General features: G+C 37.2%; 2 protein-coding genes across 3 annotated transcripts in view; both read left to right on the top strand.

Moving 5' to 3' along the window:
• Positions 1 to 21103, top strand: part of EPHX4 (epoxide hydrolase 4) — a 30682-nt gene extending 9579 nt beyond the window's left edge. The window contains exons 3-7 of one of the 2 annotated variants that reach the window (XM_004689785.2): positions 3115 to 3272; positions 6230 to 6358; positions 10903 to 11006; positions 14180 to 14328; positions 20427 to 20916. In XM_004689785.2, the coding sequence (XP_004689842.1) occupies positions 3115 to 3272; positions 6230 to 6358; positions 10903 to 11006; positions 14180 to 14328; positions 20427 to 20658 (772 nt within the window). In that variant the 3' untranslated portion in view covers positions 20659 to 20916. Of the gene's footprint in view, positions 1 to 3114; positions 3273 to 6229; positions 6359 to 10902; positions 11007 to 14179; positions 14329 to 20426 lie in introns of both variants that reach the window. The other variant, XM_012729989.1, reaches the window with a different exon arrangement.
• Positions 21104 to 22870: 1767 nt separating this feature from the next.
• On the top strand, positions 22871 to 24687 carry LOC101621119 (lysophosphatidylcholine acyltransferase 2B-like). The gene has a single exon (XM_004689526.2). The coding sequence runs from the start codon at positions 23104 to 23106 to the stop codon at positions 24628 to 24630; it is 1527 nt and encodes a 508-aa protein (XP_004689583.1). The 5' UTR covers positions 22871 to 23103; the 3' UTR covers positions 24631 to 24687.
• The last annotated feature ends 337 nt before the right edge of the window (positions 24688 to 25024 follow it).

Below are 25024 nucleotides of genomic sequence, written 5' to 3'. Positions count from 1 at the left end.
AGGGCCAATTTGGGAACTTTTTAAAAAATATGTTGAGATAGCATTATTTAACAATACTAAATGTGATTTAGGGGAATAAGTTCAGTCTTAGATGAACATTACCATACGGCATTACCATATCACCCCCACTATAGCACAGTCCAAAGCATATGCTATCTGAAACATAGTGCTTTACCTAGGCCACTGGACCCTACTTTATCCTTCCCCCTCCCTCTAGTAGTCTCAAATTCTGCAGTCATATTTCTAAGGTTAGTTTGGTCAGTTCCTTTATTTCTTTAGATTTAAAATACACATTAAATCATCCAGTATTTGTCTTTCTCCATATGACTGACTTCACTTAGCAAATTCCCTCTAGTTCCCATCTATGTTGTTACACATGGCAAGAGGTCGTTTTTTTTTTTTTTAACAGCTGAGTTAGATAGATAGATAGAAGACAGGAGAGAGAGAGAGATACCACATTTTCTTAATCCATTGCTCTGTCGATAGGCATTTAGGTTGTTTCCACAACTCAGATATTGTAAATAGTGCTGCATGAACATGGGAGGAATTTATTATCAGGTAAAGGGCAGGGATGAGGGGGGGAAAGGCGTGCAGGGAGGGATGGCTTCTCAGATAAAGGAATCAAGTGGACCAAATCATAACAGCAAAAAGGAATACCCATGTTTGTTCATCATAAGTGGCAAGTGCCACAGAGGGAATGTACTGGGAACTACCTGGGATGGACACTGGCTCTGCTATTTGCTAATTCTGTGAAATTTGGCGCTTTGTAAAGCAGGGATAATAATTAATAATACCTAATGCACAGTGTTGTTTAGAAAATCTGCATTGCTACATTTGAAACACTTAGAATTGTGCCTGGCATATAGTAAGAATGTAGATGTTAGCTCTTTTTTATTGTAAAGTGAGTTATATATAGTATAATCAGGCTGAGAAATTAAGCAATAGTCAATCAAATCTTGGCAGTTTTGTCTGCTAGAGTAGCAGGTTTGGGCTTCATGTTATGAATACTAGGGAGTCAAGGAGAAATTTTAACTAAAAATGACATGAGAGAGTTTGTGTTTTTGCTATATCACTCTATTTGGTAAAAGGTAGAGCTATGGGGAGTGAAATAACATAAATCAATCAATAGGTTACTGCATTAGTGGAGACCTGAATGAAGGTAATGATAGCAGGGATGGATGGGAAAAATGATTAAATAAATATTTAAAATAAATCTGCAGACGTTTATTGATTGGGTGTGAAGGATTATGAAGAGGGAAGAGTCGGGCTCCAGTTACAGACATATTTAAAAATCAATTTAAATTTTTAAGTAAGGTTAATGGGAAAATAATAAAATCATCTGCACTGACAGGTGAGTATCTTTAAGAAAAAAAAAAAAAAGACTTCATCTTTTACAACCTAGAAACAAGATTGCTACGCCTAGCAAAAAAGACTTATTAGCATTTTCAAATCCTTCCTAATGGCTTCCACTGCTTCGCAGATTTTCACAAGTCATAGATACGCTAGGAATAGATCAAAGATTCTGTCTTTTCATAATTCTATAAATATGTATCTGACTCCCTCTCTTATCTGTTGCTATTTGATTTGTTTCACTGATCTTCCTGCTTTATGTCACTTCTCACAATTGGTTGATAATTCAGATCACTGTACTCCACTGCTGCACTATAAAAATCTTTTTAGACAATGATCTTCCATTTGGCTTATGTAAGATAATTTACACCATGTTTCCATGAATAGATGTACATGCAGAAGCATTTGATTTTTCTTGAGTTCCCATAGTCAGTCATTCTGAGAAGTCCATGTATTTTGCTTATTATCTGAGATAATTTTGAAGGATATCTCATGGCTCTCTGTATTTCAAGGAATTCTGCACAGAGGTGGACTACCTGGCCCAGCAGCAGACTCAGGACTTTGCTCTAGCATTATGGTCATTCTGATTGGTCAGTGCTGGTGCCATTTGGCTAAGTATAATTAATATCACTTGCTTGTACTCATGAATCAGGAGCTTTTTCACCAAGGGATTGTGTTTCAGCAACAGATTTATCTTAAACAGTTACTTGATTCTTTTCTTTAAAAAGATTTATTTATGCATACAAGAACTGGGGTGTAGGCCAGAGGTGCAGGGGTGGGAGGTGGTTGTGAAAGGATTCTCCAGAGACAGAGTGGGGAGCAGAACAGGTAGATCGACTGAAATGCACTGCTGAAGGGAGCAGTGGGCAGAACAGGAGAGGTCTGCCGTGCCATGTGGGTCAGCTCCCTGGCTGGGATCGAACTTCCATTGCAGTGGCTTGGCAGTAGCTTGAGAGCGCCACCAGAGAGGCCCGATTTGATTCTTCCAGTAAAAATCTTTTTTTTAAACTTCAGACTTTTCATCCATAAGTAAGTTGTTGTTACTATTAAAAACACTAAGCCCTATTTGACAGTGGAGAAGGTAAGTAAAAGGTAAGTAAAAATCTACTTTTAGGGGAAATAAGTTTAATCTTGAAAAAAAAATTTTTTAAAGATTTATTTGTGCATACAGAATTGGGGTACAGGCCAGAGGTGCAGGGACGGTGAGAGGATTCACCACACACAGAGCGGGGAGCAGAACAGGCAGATAGATGAAGTACACTGCTAAGGGGAGCAGCGGGCGGGTCAGGAGAGGTCTGCCACGCCATGTGGTCATATCTGGGACAGGCAGGGATCAAACTCATGCGGAAGTGGCTTTAGCTTCTCAGTGCTGTGCTTTAATGTGATGTGCCACCAGGGAGGGCCCCTAATCTTGAAAAATTTTTAGAGGATTAAATGATTCTGCTCTATAGATGCACTTGTAGGTATAGGTGCCTGGGTGGTTGGAAACTTTAAGAAAAGCTTAGAAAATTGATTTGTAAAGTAACATCTATAATATATTTGTTTTAGTTTCTGATAGTTTACATCCTTTGTTATATCCCACTGGCACTGATTTTTAAAAAGGATAACTTTAATAAAAACAGCAATATTTAATAATTTCTGCTCTCACACACAGCTATAAAACCTTCCTCAAAATAGGGAGTTTCTTACCATTTCCACTAAGAAAACCTATACTTTTATTCTTAGTTTTAGTTATTGCAATTTTTTATTTCTTATTTTCTGCAGGTATTCTTGGCGTCACCAACTAAGGGAATTTAAAAGTGAATATCGAGTTGTAGCTCTGGATTTGAGAGGCTATGGAGAAACAGATGCGCCCATTCATCGAGAGAGTTATAAATTGGACTGCCTAATTACAGATATAAAGGACATTTTGGACTCTTTAGGTAGGTTGTTTTTAAAAAATATTAATTCTTTTCAAGGGGCTCATTGTCAGCAAATTGTGTATTGAGAAACTCATTTCTTGGAAGAAGGTATTTTCCATATATATCAAGTATGATCTAGAATCTGTCACCATGGTTTCAGGTATAAAGACTGAAATATTTATATAGGGAACTTAAAATAACACATCCAGAGTGACTATTCAGTGTATCAGCCAAATACAACTTTCAAATTTTGTTTTTAAAGCTAGGCGTATGATGTTATTTATTATTTTCAGAGCCAATTACTGGAAATCTTACTGTTATACTCAGAAAATTTATTTCTTTAGAACCAAGTCCTAAAAATTATTTTAAAAAACATCATATGAGGCAGACATTTGCATTATCTCTCTTGTATTGACCAGCTAGTGCCACAATACACCACCCCAAACTCACTGGCATACCACCTCTGCTCATGGGTTACAGCTTCACTATAGGCTCGACTGGCCACCTTTGAGTCCCCACTACAGGTCAGGCTACAGGTCCAGCTAGAACTGGCTTCTTGCTGTGCTTTGTAGAAGCTAAAGGGGAATGAGCTCCTGGCTACCTTTTCTCCTGGTAATGGCCAGTGGCCAGAGGGTGAGCACAGCATTACAAGTTTCCATTCGCCAAAGCAAAACATATGGTTGAGCCCAAAGTCGAGCCACACACTGACCGTAAAACCAAAGCAAATCACATGGCCAAACCTCACATCAAAAGTGCAGTGAGGCCCTCCATGGTGGCGCAGTGGGTTAAAGCACAACACTGTGGCGCTATCGCAGCCACTGCAGCATGAGTTCAATTCCCAGCCAGGAAGGTGACCCACATGGCGTGGCAGACCTCACCAGCTACCCCTCAGCAGTGTATTTCATTCGATCTGCCTGTTCCGCTCCCCACTCTGTGTCTGGTGAGTCCTGTCACCGCCCCCTCACCTCTGCCTGTACTCCAGTTCTGTTTTCATAAATAAATAAATCTTAAAAAAAAAAGGGGCAGTGAGAGAAAAGGGAGTAAATATATCTTAACTGTAATCTAATTCACTTCATCCCTTTGTTGACTAAAGTCCAGCTGCTGCCATCATTATGTTAATGGAGCCAGTATAGTGAGAAACACCAGGAAATCAAAGGCTCTTTCTGCAATTTCTCTAATCATCTAATGAGATTATGGTAGCTCAGGTGAATATTCTTAGAGGAGGAAAAACATGATGAAATCTGGGAATGTCAATGCCTTCTAATAATAATTCTGATCACAATAAAATAGATTCAGAGACACTGATTCCAACAGCCATTTTTCTTTCATCTTTTGTGGTAACTTAATCACACCTGGTCTAAATCCGTTACCTCTTAAGTTTGTGGACAAATTAATAATGTAAATTAATGTATATGTGCATTTGTGTATGTGAATGCAGCGATGCTAACATAATGGTAGGGGTGGTGGTGAGAAATACTGGAAAAAATAATTTTAACTATTCTAGGAATAAATTGAAATTTATCCATCCATATAAAGGAAATCCTTTAAGAATCTCCATCAGTTGTTATTTTAACCCAATTCAAGTCACCATAATAATTTCTTGAAGTGAAACTGTAACTGGTGCTAGAATTAAAATTTCCCACTAATTCTTTTGGCTTCTGTAGTGGAAGCAAGATGCACTGGGTAGGCTGGAGGATCAGGGATCAGGATGTGGGAGACTGGAGGTTGGCAAGCCCTCCAGCCCCCAGAGAATCTTTACTTTCTCTGGGCTCTTCTGGTGTCTCATGTGCTCAGCCTCCAGGCTCAGATGTGCCCACTCAGGCATGCCCACACCATGCTCCCGGTGTCCACCATCAGACACATGTCCTGGGCCCACACTCCCCAGCACCCCTGTGTTCAAGCCACAGGCTACAGCCACAGTGGCTAATGAACACAAAAGCCTGAGTCATCTTTACCCTACAGCTTCACTGTTTCAAATTAGTGGCATTTTACGATGCATTGGATTTGTGAAGCTAGGGAGAAAATCGATGCTTCTTGGAAATAAAAATTACTAGTTGGACAGAGAAGGGTCATTTATGATTTTACTGTAACTAGAAACTTCTCAATATTCAAAAATAACTCTTTCTCACTTTTGACCTAATTATATGTAGCCTTTATTATGTTTTCCCAACTCAAATGCATGGGACCAGATCTAAGATGGTTATTTCAGACTCTGTGGAAGAGAGTCTGTATTTGTAAGTCTAGAATGCAGCTTGGTTGAGTAGTAAAATTTCCTAGAACACTAGAGACACCTGCACCCTCATGTTTATTGCTGCTTTATTTACAATAGGAAAGACATGGAATCAACCTGTATGCCCAAAAGTATATGACTGGATTAAAAAGGTGTGGCACATATACACAATGGAATATTCAGCAACCAAAAAATAAAAAAATAAACATGTGCCTTTTGCAGCAACATGGATGGAGCTGGAAGGGATCATGCTTAGTGAAATAAGCCAGAAAGAAAAACATCGGATGGTTTCACTAATAGCAGGAGCATAAAGGAATGGGAGCGGGGAGGAATAATAATGAACAACTATATACCAGAGATATTTTACGGGGGTGGAGTGGGGAATGGGATAAAAAATGGGGTGGGGGAGTGCACGGGATTATGGCAATGGCACACAGGTGAATTGGTGATGGGAAGTCCATGGGGATTACAACTGAGATGGGAAAAGTCACAAAATGATGTAAAAATAAACTATTGTAATAAAATAAAATTTTAAAAAATCAACATTTAAAAAAAATATTTTCCTAAAACACCACCTAAGTAATTCAGACATACAGGTGTTAGAAGCACCACTCAATATGGAAACGAAGTACGTGAAGAAGGTAAGATAGTGGAAAGATCAGCTTCTGAGGCAGCCTGTTCTCTGTGAGGCAGTGATGCTCACTCTTGTTTCTTTGCAATGCTGTTAATATTTATTTCTTGATCACAGGCTATAGTAAATGTGTTCTTATTGGCCATGACTGGGGGGGCATGATTGCTTGGCTAATTGCCGTCTGTTATCCTGAAATGGTGATGAAGCTTATTGTTATTAACTTCCCTCATCCAAATGTATTTACAGGTGAGTTTAAAACTTTCATGAAAACATCTTTGCCATTGTGATAATTCACTATTACCATGGAAACATTGGATAAACAACAAATTGCGATTAATATTTAAAAAATCAGATGACTAAAATAGGATATTACTTTGCAATATCAAATATGTTGGCTTTAAGCCTCCCTGAAGAGCCTAAGAAAATTTATTGTCATATTTGCTTAATGATTTTATTCATTTTTAGAAAGCATTGAGGGAGGGAAAGGGGAAATGCACTGACATTACAATGACTCTTCACAGCTTTGAGAAAATTCTCCCTTTGCCTGACTGCTTTGACTATCAGGAATGGCAGTATTCATTTTTTTTTTTTAGATTTATTTATTTATGCGTACAGAACTGGGGTTCAGGCCAGAGTTGTGTAGAGGGGTGGTGAGAGGATTCACCAGAGACAGAGTAGGGAGCAGAACAGGCAGACTGAGGAAGGACACTGCTGAGGGGAGCAGCGGGCGGGTCAGGAGAGGTCTGCCCAGCCATGTGGGTCAGCTCCCCGCACAGGATCAACCCCTGAAGTGGCTGGGCCAGCTTTGTAGTGCTTCATTTTAACCCACTGTGCCACCAAGGAGGTCCCAGAGTGGCAATATTCTTTGAAGCATCAGTTACCAGATTTTGGTCTCAGGACTCCCTTATATTCTTAAAAATTACTAAAGGCCCCATGGCTTTTTGTTTATATGGGTTATAGCTATACTGTATTAGTAGTGAAAATGAGAATTTAAAATATGTATGTATTCATTTTTTAAAAAGAACAGATTCAGTACATGTAACAGATAACATTTTGATGAAAGTGATTATCTTCTAAAACAAAATCTCAGTAAAAAGAGTGTCACTTTTACATTTTTGCAAACCTCTTTCATTTTTGGCTTAATAGAAGGCAGCTGGATTCTCAGATCTGCTTCTGCATTCAAGCTGTTGCAATATGTTGCGTGAATTGAAATATGTGAAAAAATCTGGCCTCACATAGGTTTGTAATTGGAAAAGGAAGGAGTATTTTAATAGCCTTTTCTGATAACTATGGATTTTCTTCTTTAATGTAACACCAAACTCAAAAATTAGTAGTTTCTTCAAGCTTAGTAACAATATAGAATCTGATGTCATGTTAATGAACTTTTTGTACTCTGTTACATTAAAATCCATTGATCTTTCTAGAGATTTGAATGCATTTTTTTTTTAAACTCATGCATGATTTTGCTTTATCATGCACTGGAAGACATTGGTTCATTGAGTTTTGCAGATCATCCACCCATTGACATATTTTATTATACAAATCAGAGAATCACATTCACCATAATCACCCCAATCTCATTTTTAAAAAGCCTTTGAGTATTGCAAAACTGTCAAGTCACAGTTGCAGATACAAGTTTCCAAAATTCTTTCATCGGAAAGCTTGAATTTTATCATTGGCGACAAATCCTGTTGATTGTTTTCCCTCAAGTGACAAACTCGCTTTGTTCCTTTTCAAGAGAGGAGCCCAAATTTCCAAGTTTGACTGATAGTTCAGTAGTCAGTCTTTCAAGTAAATGGAGCGCACCAGGAGTACAGAGCAGTCAACTGAACTCAACTTGTCAGGGCCTTTCCTGCAGTCATTGTCGTGCATGTGCAAATGAATTGCATTGTTTGTGTTTTCTGTTTCATCACAAGGAATGTTGAAAAGATGGGTTCTCAAATGCCAATTAATTTTTAATACAATTTTTATTTCATCAAGGACAGTCTTGAGTGCAAATGGCACTTAATTTTACTTTTGTATGTATTTATTTACTAATTTTCCCACAAGTGTGTGTTAGTGAAGAATACAAATACTATATTTGCTATTGTTACTATTCTCAGCACGGCTCTTTGATTTGTGCTAAATCAGCAGTGGTTTTATTGACCATACTCTTGTGCCATCAGTGTAAATGGTAAACCACGTAAAAAAGCTGATCATGTCTTAGTATTATTTTGAAATAATTTTGACTACCTAGATTCCTTAAAAGGGTCATGGTGCTTCCCTGGGGGCCACATAAACTATACTTTGAAACTGTGATTTAAAGGGAATTTTTAAAAAGAAAAACAAAAAACTTGGGTGATTAAAAACCTATGAACAAAAAATAAGGCATGTTTTTATTTGGCTTTGGCAAAAATTACCATTTTTGTCCTCTTTAAATAACCTGGTAAGGTTTTCTTTGCTTCAGATACTGCTACAACACACAGAAGACCTCTAGAGAAAAAAAAATTCAGAACATTTATTTCTATTTCTTCCTAAAAATTAAACAAATGAGGAAGAAACTAGTTACATACATACTGTGTATATAAGGGTAAGAGTTGAATTTTCTTTTTTAAGATTTATTTATTTGTGCATACAGAACTGGGGTACAGGCCAGAGGCTCAGGGGCAGCGAGAGGCTTCACCAGAGACAGAGTGGGGAGCAGAACAGGCAGATCGACGAAGTACACTGCTGAGGGGAGCCAGCGGGCGCTGAGGGGAGCAGCGGGCGGGTCAGGAGAGGTCTGCCACGCCATGTGGTCACCTCCGGGGCAGGCGGGAATCGAACTCATGCGGAAGCAGCTTTAGATTCTCAGTGCTGTGCTTTAACCTGCTGCGCCACCAGGGAGGGCCAAGAGTTGAATTTTAGCTGCATATTCAGTGGACCTATTTTCTGTGGAGGCAGTGGAATGGAGGCGTGGGTTTCAAATATGAAACTAAGATTTATCATATATTTTCAATTGCTTTAGGCAAAAAAAGTCATGTTACATGTTTGTTCAATCATCCAGGATACGGACAAAGTTTGATTGTTTCAGCAAGAGATTACCTGGAATATTTCTGGAACCATCTTTGCAATAATAGATTTAACCCTAGTCAGGTCAATATAAGGTCTTTGAGTAATATGCTGGTATTTTTCACATTAATTGTATTGATATCTCTTAAAGCTGGGCTGAATAAATCCTGTTCACTGGTGACTTTACAAAAAATATAGAGTAATGGGCCCTTCCTGGTAGCTCAGTGGGTTAAGGTGCAGCACTGCAAGCTAGCAAGTTCGATCCCGGCTGCAGAGGTGATCCACATGGCTGGCAGACCTCTCCTGCCCCACCCGCTGCTCCTCTCAACATGTACTTCCTCCATCTGCCTGTTTTGCTCCCCACTGTCTCTGGTGAATCCTCTCACCACCCCTGCACCTCTGGCCTGTACCCCAGTTCTGTGTGCATAAATAAATAAATCTTTTTAAAAAATTAGAAAAAAAAATAGAGTAATGCTCCAACTACCTAAAAAGTGTATTTCTAAAAACTCTAGCCATGTTGAATATAAAATAATATGAAAAAAACCTCTATAGCAAAGAGAAGTATAATATACAATATACAAGTTCACATTTTTAATACAGATAATTACATCACACTCCAGTATAAAGATTCACTGTCTTCCCAAAGCTCTTAAAATTCGGGTCCTACTGGACTCTACTGGCTTTTATGCCTTCTTTCACACTAGCCTTCTGTCTGCTTTTTAAATGTGTCAAGTCTAGGATTTATGTTCAGTTCTGGAAGGTTCTTCCTAGATTTTTACATTGTTGATTCCTTCTGTCATTCAGATTTCAGCCCACATATCCCATTCCTAGAGAGGCTACTCCAACCCCTTCCATTAAAAAAGTTTCTCCAGGGCCTCCCTGGTGGTGCAGGGGTTAAGTCTCCGTGTTACCAAGCTGTCACCAGCCACTGCAACATGAGTTCCATCAGTCCACATGGAACAGCACACCTCTCCTGTAATGCCCCCTGCTCCCCTCAACAGTGAATTTTAGTAGATCTGCCTGTTCTGCTCCCCACTCTGTCTCTGGTGAATCCTCTCAGCCCCCACATCTCTGACGTACACCCCAGTTCTTGTATGCATAAATAAAAAAAGTAAATCTAAAAAAAAAATAAGTTTCTCCATACCATACCACCACTTCTCTCAATCATATTTGCTTGGTTTATTTTCTTCATGGTATTATTGTTATCCAAAAGGATCTTTTAAGTATTAATATTAATTTTACAGTTTCTTCATAATGAGAATTATTTTTGTCTTCTTTATTGCTAAAGCCCCTTTCACACAGTAAATTTTCATATATTTGTTGAATGAATTAATTTTCTGATATGCAAATAAACAGTTTCCTTTGAGGTACTGATATGAGTAAGATATTCAAGTCAGCCTATAACAAAAGTCTTTTTAAACAGTAGAAAATTACCTCCTCTGTGTTTCTAGAAAAAGTATTGGGTCATTGATTGTAACCTTGAGAAAAAAAAAAAACAGTGTTATTTGGTTTCCTACTCTTTTTTGAGTTGGCTTCACACAGTGAAACTTATTATATCTATAGTTATAAATTTCTTAAATACCAAAAATATTCATGAAAATATTCATAAAAATTGTTGTAATGAAAAACATACAGAGGACTTATTTGTACATCCTTTTATGGGGTCATCTTAAAAGTGAGGCTGCCATAGAAAGGAATTCTTTCAGCAATAAGTAGTTTATACACATTGGAGAAGGTCTAACATGGCATTTTAATTTCAGAATATATCTTACGACATCCTTCCCAGCTGTTCAAATCCAGTTATTACTTCTTCTTCCAATTACCATGGTTCCCAGAATTTATGTTCTCAATAAATGATTTCAAGGTAAGTCAAAAAAATAGTGTATGCTTGTTAATGAAAAACATTTTAAATAAATGCCCGTCGTTAAGAAAGTAAAATAGACAAATGCTAAAACTTAGGAAGTGCTTCTAAGGACTCATCTAGAGCTTGCTTTTTTTTTTTTTTTTTTAAATCATCTCTGTAAATTTAAGTGCCTGGTCCTTGTCCAATTTTTTTGTGAAAGAAAGTCTGTGCCCTTTAGGTTTACTTTGAGAGAACATCCTATGAGGGAATATGAATACCAGGGAGAGAGTTTGATAGCAGCAGAAGTGGAAGGAAGCCCTTGGTACAAATAAAACCCAGAACAAAGTCAGTATGCGGGTATTAGTATCCCATATACACCGACACCAGGAGTTACCACCTGTCTTTCTTGAAAGCCTGTTGGATGTTTCCTCTGTGTCCAACATGGTGTTAGGAAGGTTACCTTGAAAGAAAGAGTTCCTCGTACATCTCTCACAGTTTTTTCCTTCTTCTTCTTCTTTTTTTTTATGTAATTTCAGTGCCCCTATCAAATCTAACAAAATCTATCAAATCTAACTCTTTCATGTAACTTAATATCCATTCAGATTTTCTTTACTGTCTCCACTGTCTCCTAATTTAACTGTTTGAGTCCAGGAATCAAAGTCCGCATAGTGTGCTTAATTATTATGGCTTTTTCAAATCTCTAACAGCACCTTTTTGTTACTTAAGTTTGAAAACAAAACAATTCCTTTTGTTTCTTAATTTTGAAAAAATTTTAAGATTTTATTTAATTTTAAGTTTGATCTCTGTGGTTTATCTCTTGGGTAATTTTCCACAAGTTTTTGAAAAGCTATAGGATTTGAAGGTTTCATTTTAAGATCTGGGACTATCTCAGGGTCTGTGAAAAGATTATACTTTATGGGGTAGAGCCTGATGCTTTCTTAGGCCACCTGGCCAAGACTCTCAGTACTGACCTCCAGGGTGTATTTATAGGTTGGATTTTTTTTTGTTAAAATACCACTTTTTTATTGAAGAAATTTGATCATTCATCCTGAAGAGTGATCTGTAATTTAGATTTGACTGACTGCTTCATCATGATGTTATTTAACTTGTTCTTCTAAATCTTGCTTTTCCTAATTCACAGATGGTGCTGATTAGCTTGAACTTTAATTATACAAGAATGTTTTATGGATCGTGCTGTTTATTTCCTAATGCATCACTTTGGAGAAATACATAATGTCTAGTTCTCCAGTTTCAGTAATGTTGACACTAACCAGTGGGCTAGAAGTTATTAGCTTATCCAGTTCTTAACAATCTTTCACCAGTAAATTTAGTGCACCTTATCATCACACTAGATCTGTTATTACATAAGGGAGTGCTAAATGATAATTTTCTTGTATCAGTTCTTGTATAAAGAACTTTACTATTGGGTTATTCTGAAGTACATTTCACACAAGGATAACAGGAGAAATGCTTCATTCTTTCTCTTAATAGACAACTTCCAGGGTAATAGTTGGTGCCCTAGAAACCGCCAAAAATAGAAACAATATTTTCCGTACAAGTATATATATATGAATGTATATGTATACATATATCTTATTAATAATGAGCCTTTATATTTCATATTTATCATTTATAGTCATTATTATTTTTATAGACCAAATAATCGCATATTAAGCAAGTGAGGACCTACTTAGATTGGCTCCTGTGTTCTTTTGACAAATCCATTAGTCAGTAATAACTTGCCTCCTTCATGTTCTAGGTTTATTTTCTACTTCTTGCACCAAATCTGGAATCAGTCACTTATCAAAGAAACTTCTATTAGTAATTGGTATTTAGGAAGCACAGACTGGGTATCTTGTTGATTATTGTTACTGGGCTTTAATTAATTCTAGAACTTTCCTTTGAACACACATATTTTTTTCCAATGGGGGAAAAAAAAATCATGAATTCTTACTCATATATCCAAGCCAATTTAAGACTACTAGGTGTTTACTTAATTTCCATATAAAATATTTATAAAAACATTTATAAAAATATTTCTATAGTTCTAAGTTAAAACTCTAAAGCAAGGGGTATTCAGATCTCTGAATCTGAGATCTCACATCTCTGGTCCCTGTTTCTTCCCTCTATAACAGTTTCTTTTATAACTTTACTCTTCTCGAACAGTTAGTTTTGTTTTACTTATATATTTATTTATATTATAAAAATATAAGTAAATATTATGTATTTTTCTCCCTCTTAGATAAATGGCAACATACAATAAACACTATTTTCCATACTTTTTATTTTCACTTAACATATTTCCTAGAAATCACTTCATATTAGCATGTAAATTATTTGCATTGTTTCTTGGAGTACTAGGAACACATAATATGCCACAATGTGGCTATATCATCATTTATTCAACCAGTTCCCCACTGGTGAATATTTGACTAATTACCAGTGCTTTTCTATTGCAAATAATGTAATTAATCACTTCATGTATATATTGTTTCATATTTTTACAACCACATTTTGGGAGTGAGTGATAGCATTTTAAACAAGGATCCTAATTACTTTGATGAAAGTGGTTTAGAGTCATATGTTGAGAAATACTGGTGTCAAGTAATGTTTTTCAAGTTGTGGGACAGGAGCCATTAGTGAGTCATAAAGTACCATTTAGTGGCTTGCAATTTTAATTTTTTTAAAATAAAGTTGGACAGAATTGACATATTACACAGTATAGTAGAGTATAGTAAGACTGTTTAATCTTTTGTTTCAGATATGTGTATGTAAATGTATAAACTTAATATTATAAATGTGTTTGTTACTCTGTTGTGGTCAAAAGAAATCTGAACAACGTTGGGGGAAGTGCATTGGTTATCAGTAAATGGAGGATAAACTGTTAGTAGTTGGACTACTAGGTAAGGTCTTAGGATAGGAATAGTCTTTGAACTTGGCTTTGTAGAATGGAGAACAGGCACCAACAAGATAGGGTGTTTTTTAAAGTGAAGTGTAAATGGTGCATTGGAAGGGAAGAAGCCAGGAAAGCAGAAATGTATAAAAATGTATCTAAGAAATGGGCCCCTACCCTGACTAGAGCAGAGATTGGGAGTGGTCACTGCATATTAACCATCATTCCCTTTCAAAAGTCAAGGATTTAATTTAAAAACAGGTAACTGAAATGTTTTCATTATTCTCTTTCACTTAATTAGGCTTTGAAGCATCTGTTTACCAGTGACAGCACTGGTATTGGAAGAAAAGGATGTCGATTAACGACAGAAGATCTTGAAGCTTATATTTATGTCTTCTCTCAGCCTGGAGCATTAAGTGGTCCAATTAACCATTACCGTAATATCTTCAGGTCAGCATGATTTCTTTTTTTTGTGAAATATTTCATTTGTACTCTACACAGTCAATATTTTATTTTTATGGTTAAATTCACCTTTTACCTATAGTATTCTGATTTATTAAGCTGCATGGTTGTTTTTATTTATGTATTTATTTTTTGCTGCATGGTTATTTTTAAAGGAAAATTTCAAATTTGGAAAAGTAGAAAAAATAGTATAGTGGATTCCTCCTATAGTGGTTACTTGTTTTATCCATAATTCTGTCCACCTCTTCTGTCCCCTTGGGTTATTTTGAATATCAGAGTATTGTTAACTTATTTTAGTTAGATATATTTAATTATCATTTACTCATTCAAGAAATATTAAGCACTTTCTATGTTCTAAATCATTCCCTCTCAAGATACTGTAATGAGCTAAACTAAACAAGGTCCCTAATCTCATAAAAATTTGTAGCAAAAGCACACATCAAATAACCATGGTAATAAATACAATGTTATAAATTAACATAAGGACTTTTTGAAAAACTTGCAAGCCTCCCACACATCTGAGGCATTCAGCAGGGGAGGAGGTGGGAGAGAGGTCAGAATGGGGAAAGAATGCAAGGGACTGTGATGATAGATCACGGGTGCTATGGTGGTGGGAGAACTATGAGGACTACATCTGAGGGGAAAAATCAGATATTGTACAAAAATGAATAATGATGTAAGAAAATAAATTTATTATAAAAAATCAATATAAGGAATTTTAAAGAAAGGAATAAGGACTGAAGAAATGTGTTTGAACAAGGAAATGAATAACTAGATAAAATTGGGATTGAAGCATTAGCATTCCAGAAAGAAACAGCATATACCAAAACCAGGTGGGAAGATGGATATTATTTCAAGTATCACAATGAGTGCCCATGTGGCTGGGGGACCTACTGAAATAAGGGTAGGAAGAAGAGAATCGAATGAAAGGTAGCAGTGATGGCACAGAGCCAAGCCAGCCACGTTAAGGAGCTAAGAGCCACAACTTTGAAGTCAGCGAATGAAAGTTTCAAGCAGAAAAGAGAAATGATGCAATTTGTATTTGGATTCTGGAGGAGTGAATGTGGGAAACTGAAGCTGTCCAGGTTAAAAATGAAGGTAGTTTGAACTAGTCTGAAAGCAGAGATGGGATGTGGGGGTAGAGTTTGAAAGAGTAAAGGTGACGTGGTTTTGTGATGGGTTGGTGGAAGGATGAGAAGAAGGAAAATGTTGAGAATGACTCCTGGATTCGTGGCATGGATAGTCATGCCATTCATTGACATAGAAAACACAAGAAGAGGACCAGTTTTTTGCTGTTAGTGTAGTTGCTATTAGAGATTAAGTTTGAGGTGGTGCCTTTAGATAGTCAAGTAGGCAGTTAGATACAAGAATCTGGAACTCAGAGAAGAGGATCTGGAATGAGTTATAAAATCTTGGAGATAACAGTGACAGCTGAGACTTTCATTTAAGAAGAGTTTATTTAAAGAATGTCTACAGAGTAAAAGATAAAACATGGAGGTTTGTCTGGTTTGGACTCTAGAGTAAATGGGAAGATTTCTCTTGAGAATTAGAAAATGTAGTTTACCTTGAAAAGGATTAGGGAATTGAATTTATGCTACTTCCATAATACTGGAATCCTCAGGGAACAAATTATATTTTTACATCATCTTAGGCTGGTAAGATTCCCGAGGAAGCCTGGCAGACACCAGACAAAACCTCCCTGAAGGATACATCTCAACGCATGTTGACAGTATTCCCATATAAAGATTAGTTTATAATCCAAATTATAAAAACATCAATCCCCCACCTAAACAAGTTCTACAACTTTCAAACTCCTACAAATTTCAAATAATAGAACTAAGAGAGACTACAGTTGTATTTAAAATATTAAATATATGAGAATATTTAAAAATGAGAAAAACTGAAAAGAGCTAGAATAAAAGAGAGCTTGTAGAAATGAAAAATGTGGGTATGCATATTGAGACAGACTGGAAAGAGCTAAAAAGAACTTTTGAAATGAAAAATATCGATATGAATAATATCAAGACAGATTGGAAAGAGCTAAAGATGAACTAAAAGAACTTTTGAAATGAAAAATATTGTTACTAACATCTAAAATGAGTTATAGAGCCTATCAGATAAGTTATGGAGAACTATGAACTGGAAGATAGGTCTGAAAAAATGTATCTTAGCTAAAGTTAATTAAGAGTTAAGAAATAAGGGCCTCGAGCCCTCCCTCGTGGCACAATGAGTTAAAGCACAGCACACAAAGCTCTCCACAGCCACTGCAGTACGAGTTCAATCCCCAGCCAGGGAGGTGACCCACATGGCCCAGCAGACCTCTCCTGTGTCATCCGCTCTCCCCTCAGCAGTGTGTTTCAGTAGATATGCCTGTTCTGCTCGCCACTCTGTCTCTGGTGAAGTCTCTCACTCTCCCCCACCCCCTGCACATCTGGCCTGTACCCCAGTTCTTGTATGCATAAATAAATATTTTTTTAAAAAAAGAAAGAAGGACCTTGCCCTCCCTGGTGGCGCAGCAGGTTAAAGCACAGCACTGAGACTCTAAAGCCGCCTCCGCATGAGTTCGATTCCTGCCTGCCCCGGAGGTGGCCACATGGCGTGGCAGACCTCTCCTGACCCGTCCACTGCTCCCCTCAGCAGTGTACTTCATCGATCTGCCTGCTCTGCTCCCCACTCTGTCTCTGGTGAAGCCTCTCACCACCCCTGAGCCTCTGGCCTGTACCCCAGTTCTATATGAACAAATAAATAAATCTTTAAAAAAATAATAATAATAAAAAAAAAAGAAAGAAAGAAGGACCTCGCTGGTGTCCTAGTGGTTAAGTCTTAGTGCTGTCACCTCTAAGGCCTGAGTTCTATCCCTAGTCAGGGAGTTAGCCCACATATGGCACAGCAGGCCTCTCTGTTTCACCCATTGCCCCCCCCCAACAGTGTATTTCAGTAAATCCACCTTATGCTCCCCACTCTGTCTCTGATGAATCTGCTCACCCCCCACACCTCTGTTTTGAACTGGCCTACACCTCAGTTCTTCATGCAAAAATAAATTAAAACAAACAAAAAAAGAATTAAGAAATAAAATTAAGATTAAAAAATAAAAATATAAAATGCTATATTTGACAGGGGTATAGAATTATTTACACAGATATAAAAGGACTATTAGAAATCATTCATGCTAAGACTTTCTTCCTAATAAAACAAAATAATAGAATGTATTCTTTCCAAACCAGCAGAGTAGGACAAGGAAGCTTTTGATTCTAGGAAGGGAAGGAGAAAAAAGGAAGCAAAGCGTGGTAAAAAGAAAATCCAAAACAATGTCAATGTTAGTAGTAGTTAAAAACCAAAATATCATCTTCATTACTAATGAAGAATAGATTAAATTGAAGAGTATGGCTTAATATAAGAACCCATGTTGATTGGCTAACATACTGTCAGTCTAGATTTTAGAGCATTTGAATGTAGGAAAGTTTGCAGAGCAAAACTACCTCCCTCACCTCCCACTAATCTGGTAGAGAGGAAAAGAGAGATTAAATTTCTTACCCTCAGAGATTTATTTGATAGACCCACTAGTCCCAGAACTCTGGAGAGCTGTGGCTCACAAGTCTTTGGAGGGCAAGGATCCAGGAAGGCTTAGAGGAAATCTCTGCTTCAAGGAAACAAGAAGAATGTGCAAGAGGTAACCTAAAATGTCTGAACATTGACATTATTGGCAATGGTAATAATCAATCTCAAACAAATCATTATTCCTTAGGCAGTGGTTCTTTAGTTTGTTTGAGTCATCTGGAGGACTTGTGAAAAACACAGATGCTGGACCCCACCCTTAGGGTTTCTGATTCAGCCGTCTGGGTGGGGGCCCAAGAATTGGCATTTCTGGCAAAATTCACAGGTGTTGCTGATCCTGCTAGACTGGTGGTTATACTTTTGAGAACCACTGCCTTAGGGTGAGGTGAAAAAAGCAGGGGTGTCAAGGAAAGGTAAGCAGAGAGATACAATTCTGTGTATAGTGTTTCATTTCTTGAGCTGAGTGGTAGGTATGCAGTTATTATTTTCTACATTTTCTTTTAATAAAAGTAATGAAATCATCCACATAAAATACAGAAATTCATAAGGCAGTGTATATAGTACGCTGAAAATCACTGCCTTCATACTTAGAAATAATTGACAGTTGGAGGAGCAGCATGTTAAAACTCAGACTAATTTGAAATAGGTGTCTCAAAATACATTTTGATAGGTTAAATGATTAGCAATATATACCAATAATTGTTACTGCTTGTTACAGATTTTTACATGTTTCTGTACAAAAATTAATTCGTTATAATCAGAGATATTTGATCAGGTGTTTCTCAGTAAGTTTATCAACTTTATATAATAAAATACACTCTTAAAATATTTAATGTTTTGACCCTCCCTCGTAGCACAAGAGGTTAAGGATACAGCATTGCAAGCTGGCAGCTGCTGCTTCAGTGCGAATTCCAGCCCCAGAGGTGATCCACATGGTGGCAGACCTCTCCTGTTTTGCCCACTGATCCCCTTAGCAGTGTGTTTCAATCTGCCTGTCCTGCTCTCCACTCTATTTCTGGTGAATCCTCTCACTGACCTCCCCCCACCCCACACACACCTCTGGCCTGTACCCCAGTTCTTGTATGCATAAATAATTAAATTAAAAAAAAAACCTTTATTAAAAAATAGTAGTCACAAGTCAAGTTTTTTGGTACCTTAGAAAACATGTAAGTGATGGAGAGTGTCTAATTAGATGTTTGTTCTCCTTCAATAGAATGCAATAAATACCTTCCCACTTCTCTGAAAGAACAAAACAAAAAAAAAACAGGGAGAAGAAGCAAACTTTAAAAATATTTAAACAATAGTCCCTCCTTACCCAAGGGGAATACTTTCCAAGGCCCAGTGGATTCCTAAAACCTAGGTTAGTACAAAGCTCTCTATATACTGTTTTTTCCCATTCATAATACTGATAATAAAATTTAATTTATAAATTAAGCACAATGAAAGATTAGCCACAATACCTACAACTAAACCCAGGGAATGTGAAATCACTCAGAAACTACACTTCCTGAACACCAGACCAAAGAAATTATCTGCAATGTCAACAAAGCTTTGCACACAAGTAGTTTTAGTAGCACCTCTTAAAACAAAGAAAATGCCTTCAGTGATGCTACATTCTAAATATTCAATTACAGAGAAATAATTAAGTCACTTTGGGTTACTGTACTATAAAACAGTATCTTTCATAATTATTTTGAAAAACCTTACAAAAATGAGAAAGATCCAGTGTAACTTTTGCATGTATATGCAGTATAGATTCTGTGAGTATGGTTTCAACCATTTACATAAAAGATAACCAAAAATTGTCTCTTGATAGTGGGATTATGCATGAGTTTATACTTTCATGTGTTTAAGAAAATATTGTCTTCAGTGTCGTAATTGGCTCATGTGCGGTATTTATAAGAAAATAGACAAAACATGTTTTAAAAAGAATCTTCTTGCAGAATATAGTATGAAGTAATCTAAAAGTTTAGCCCATCGACTAAGCATTGATTTTTGACTGACAATGCATTAGATATCTGACAAGAATTTAATACATACTAACCCAGTAAAATAGTCTAGAGCACTCTTTCATCACACCATTCAGAAATGCTGGTATCCTTTTAAAGCAAATTATTTCTTACAGTGATGAATTTCATGTTTAATTTATAGTCTTCATTATAAATTCTGCTAACTTCATACAATTAAAAATTTTATTGGACCTTTTAAATTTTTTATTGTGCAGATTGATTACCTAATGTAGTACCTCTTAACCATTTTTTTTCATCATCACCTCCCTAAGGAACCTTTTTAGACTTTCTTATCTGATTCTCCTTCATCTCATGAAATTTTAATATCTGTTTGTGCACTATATGTATATGCATGCTTTATGAATTAAAAGCATACATTTTTCACCTTCCCAAGAACCCAATTTTACCCCTTTTGCAGTGACATTGTTCTCCTTTGTGAACATACACCTGAATGAAATATTATGGAAAATCGTTCTTTTAACTTTTCAGTGAGTCTTAAGCGCTCATGTTCTGTTTTTGTAGCTGCCTGCCTCTCAAACATCACATGGTGACCACCCCAACATTACTTCTGTGGGGAGAGAAAGACGCATTTATGGATGTGGAGATGGCTGAAGTCACAAAGATTTATGTTAAAAACTATTTCAGGCTAACTATTTTGTCAGAAACCAGTCATTGGCTTCAGCAAGAACAACCTGACATAGTGAACAAATTGATATGGACATTTCTAAAAGAAGAAGCAAGAAGAAGGGATTGACTTTTCTGTATCTTTTATGTGGGTTCTGTAATGAAATCTCTAGATAATTTTTAAATTATTAATTATTGTCAATATTGTCCATCAATTTCTTTAAGCTTTATTAGGAGAAAAAAAAAAACTCAGTATGCTTTCTCATAAATGTCCTGACAAATGCTATTGGAATCTGAGAATGTGTGACCATATAATGTGATACTGATTTTCTTCTGTTATGTTTTGCACAGAAAAGCATCTGCCTTAAAATGTAACAATTCTACAAAAGAAAGTTGGAAAAGTGGCTCAATTTTGTTTTCTTGCTTTCTTTACCCTGTCAACATATGGTGCCTTTACAAATGTATATTAAAGATTAGCTGTGCCATATAAAAGGCAAACCTGAAATGGTATAAATTTTTATTTTATTGTTCAGAAGTTCTTTTTACTCTTTTTTAACCATTAAAAAGTTCTATTATCAAATCTCTTGGATTATAGTATATTTGTTTGAAGGCAAATATGACTAATTAATTGTGCATTCTTAAAATGGGCCATGAGTACCACTCATATTGGAAAGATTAACAAAAGATGATGTGGAAATTCTCATATATATGTATATATATTTGTTAAACATTGCATGGTGGGAAGCACATCCTATAATTACTTGCTTTAATTCTCCAACTAAATTGATAAAAGATTTAGACAAAGTTATCGGAATATCCTTTTGTCCTATTCAATGCAAAAAGAAGTGAACACTATACCTCCTATGTACACTGTAGTATAAGTTCCAGAGGATAGAGATTTTAAAAATTGCTTTAACTTACATATGTCTAGCAGCTAGAAAAATGACATGGTTCATTTCAGACTCTCAAATATTTGTTTAATGAATAAATAATATGACTGATAACTGCTAGACATTGTGAGGAAACTACTAAAGAAAGATGATGTGTAATATGGAACATTCCCTTAAGATGTATACTCAGAATGCAGTTAAGTTAAACAAGGATTAAAGAATAGAAATGAATATTATAAAAGAGTGAGAAAAGAAGTACAGAACAGAGAGGGATACCAGCTCAAGGGACTTGTACTCATTCTCTCGGGTTGCTTTCCTTGGGCATGTAGAAAACCAATAACATCGCTGAATCATGGCTCCTTAGAAATGACAACTATATTAGCAAATATAACTAAAATAGTAAAAGGAATGTTTCCCTCACCAAGCATAATTCTGATAGCAACAAAAGAAAATGGAATGTCCTTAAGAATTCTCACTGTATCCTAGCAACTTTTATACTAATGAGTAACTGAGTTTTCTGTATACATTAAACTTGTGCCTCTTAACAAGATTGCAAGGTAGGTAGTATAACCAATTTATAGAATGGAAATGTGGTTGGCCAGTGTTCACAGTGTGAACATTGGAGCCAGGATCTGAATTAATAAGCCCATGTGATTGTGAAGTCAATCATTTCTATTTAGTGCCATTCTGTTTAACAGGTTCTGGTATCCACAGGCTTTTCCTGTTTTATTGGTAACCTGATGTGCTCCAATAAACAGAAACATCTCTTAGCATCCTACAATTGAACTTTTAATTCTGGGAAAGGGAATTTAAATTAGCAATTAGCAACACAGAAATTCTCTACATAGCATTTTCAGAGATGCAAATGTTTCAAGGTATAGGAAGAAGCCTGGTTCCTACCAACTCTGATTATGCTTGCTCAGGATCATTTCCAAAATGATCAAGCAACAAAGGAAGGAATGGGATTTCCTGTGTGTGTTGACCCAATAAAATAATCCTGAGTTAACAAAGTCCTGTTTTGACAAAGGTGATTTTAACATCTGTTGTTACTATTGTTAGTTTGAAATGCTGCGGGTTCATGTAGACTAACATTAAGAACATGAATCAAATATGACTTGGCTAATTCTGGCCTATAATAAAGAATATATTCTAGTTTCAATGGACATGGAAGATTGTAACATATGAAGGTCCAAGGGTGCCATGAATTAAACCTCTTAGCATAAAACTCTATCACTGTCAGTAGAAATCAATTTGTAGTAAGAGTAAGTGAATTTCACTTACACACGGTAAGTAAGCTTGACTGGTAATGATATTTGGATTTTAATGTAATCAAGTGTCATGTCTTTAAATTACATTGATATATAATATTCTTATTAACTATATCAAACGAATATATACATGCCAGAAACTGTGTGAAAATCACTTACTAAACATATGTGCTAAGGAAAATGTTTGCTACCAAGAAAAAAGATGACTGTTGATACTCTTGTACTTCATTTACCATTTTGAATAATTTCTGATTTTAAAGGTAACGCATCATTTCCTGTGCATGCCCAGTGGCCGCTAAGTGTTCTAATTATGTGCGACAGAAAGAGCACTTGCAAATGAGGAGGTAGACTGTGGGTTCTGCCCCCAGATGCAGACTCCGGCAACCCCAACCCCTGAGACAACCGAGAGGGATCCTCATGGCTGATTTGCACTCTGCGGATGATGAGCCGGAGGTGTGGCCGCACACATTCAGACAGGACAGAATCTTGTCCTTGTACCCGCCGGCGGTGGCCAACCCCTTCCTGCAGGAGACACACCTCAGCGCGTGGCGCTGGCTCCACACCATCCTGCTGGGGGCTGTGCTGGTGCCGCTGCGGGTATCCTGCATGGTCTTCCTCTTGCTCTTGTTCTGGCCAGTCACCGCTTTACTCGCCACTGGCATAGCCACTCAAAAAGCCAAGCCCATCAGGCGTTGGAGGAGAAGACTGTTGAAACCAACCGTCAAGGTCTTGTTTCGGGGGATCTTCTTTTTGTCAGGGTTCCTAGTGAAAGTGAAAGGGAAAAGGGCGACTCGCACTGAGGCCCCCATCTTCGTCACCGCGCCGCACTCCACTTTCTTTGACGTCATCGCCTGCTCGGTGGCGGGATTGCCCTCGGTGGTCTCGGCCAGCAAAAATGCGAAGATTCCACTGGTTGGGAAAATCCTGCTGTCACTGCAGCCGGTCCTCGTGACTCGAGAAGACCCCAATTCCAGGAAGACGACCAGGGAAGAGATCCTGAAGCGAGTGACATCCAGAAGGAAGTGGCCACAGTTGCTGATTTTCCCGGAAGGTGTGTGTACCAACCGCTCCTGTCTGGTCACTTTTAAGCTAGGAGCCTTCACGCCAGGGGTCCCTGTGCAGCCAGTGCTGCTCAAGTACCCAAACTCCATGGACACGGTCACCTGGACCTGGCAGGGGTTTACAGCCTTCCAGGTCTTGATTTTGACCCTGAGTCAGCCTTTCACCAAGATAGAAATTGAGTTTATGCCTGTTCATGTTCCAAGTGAGCAAGAAAAAAGAGACCCCGTCCTTTTTGCCAATACAGTGAGGATCAAGATGGCAAACGCTCTCGGGTTGCCGGTCACAGACCATACCTATGAAGATTGCAGACTGATGATTTCTGCAGGTAATCTTCAACTTCCCATGGAAGCTGGTTTGGTGGAATTTACAAAACTGAGCCAGAAATTGAAGTTAGACTGGGATAATATTCATCAGCATTTGGATGAGTATGCTGCAGTCGCGGTTGCCTCAAAAGGAGGTGTGATAGGAATTACAGAGTTTGCAAATTACCTAAAGCTCCCAGTTTCAGAGCCCTTGAAACAGCTTTTTAACCTCTTTGACAGCAATAATGATGGCTACATAGACTTCAGAGAATACGTGATTGGTCTGACTGTCCTATGCAATCCTTCTAACACTGAAAAGATTCTGAAATTGTCATTTAAACTTTTTGATCTTGATGAGGATGGTTTCATAACAGAACAGGAGTTAACCGCTATACTTCGGGCAGCTTTTGGAGTGCCAGATCTCGATGTTTCTAAACTCTTTCGGGAAATAGCTGGCAAGAAGTCAGACCGCATTTCCTACAGGCGCTTCAAGAGATTTGCCCTGAGGCATCCACAATATACCAAGTTATTTAATTCCTACTTAGATCTCCAGGCAGCCTATATATATTCATTACCATAGTAGGGTTTAATCACTGTATTCAAATGGTAAAGTTATTCCTGAAAAATGCAGATGTACCTTCCAGGTAGAAAGTATGATTGAAATAAAAATTATCTTTTGAGAAAAAATACAATAGTTTTTACTCTAAATGGCTGAACATTTGATTATAATATTTAAAATGTGATTGGGGAATATATTTACATATATGTATATTTTTTAAGATTTTAAGTTTAGGCATACAAGAATTGGGGTACAGGCCAGAGGTGGGTGGGAATATGTGTGAGATGCTATACCAGAAGCAGAGTGGGGAATAGAACAGGCAGATTTACTGCAGAGGGGAGCAGTGGGTGAGGCAGGAGAGGTTTGCTGTGCCATGTGGGTCAGCTGCTTGGCCAGGAATAGAACTTATGGTACA

This window comes from Condylura cristata, unplaced genomic scaffold (genome assembly GCF_000260355.1).
Source record: "Condylura cristata isolate star-nosed mole 26May11 unplaced genomic scaffold, ConCri1.0 scaffold00026, whole genome shotgun sequence".
NCBI lineage: Eukaryota > Metazoa > Chordata > Mammalia > Eulipotyphla > Talpidae > Condylura > Condylura cristata.
Note: the sequence above shows the minus strand (reverse complement) of the source record. Positions and strands in the feature narration are given on the sequence as shown.

Coding starts and splice junctions, on each gene's coding strand:
- LOC101621119 (XM_004689526.2), top strand. CDS start 23,104: ATGGCTGATTTGCACTCTGCGGATGATGAGCCGGAGGTGTGGCCGCAC.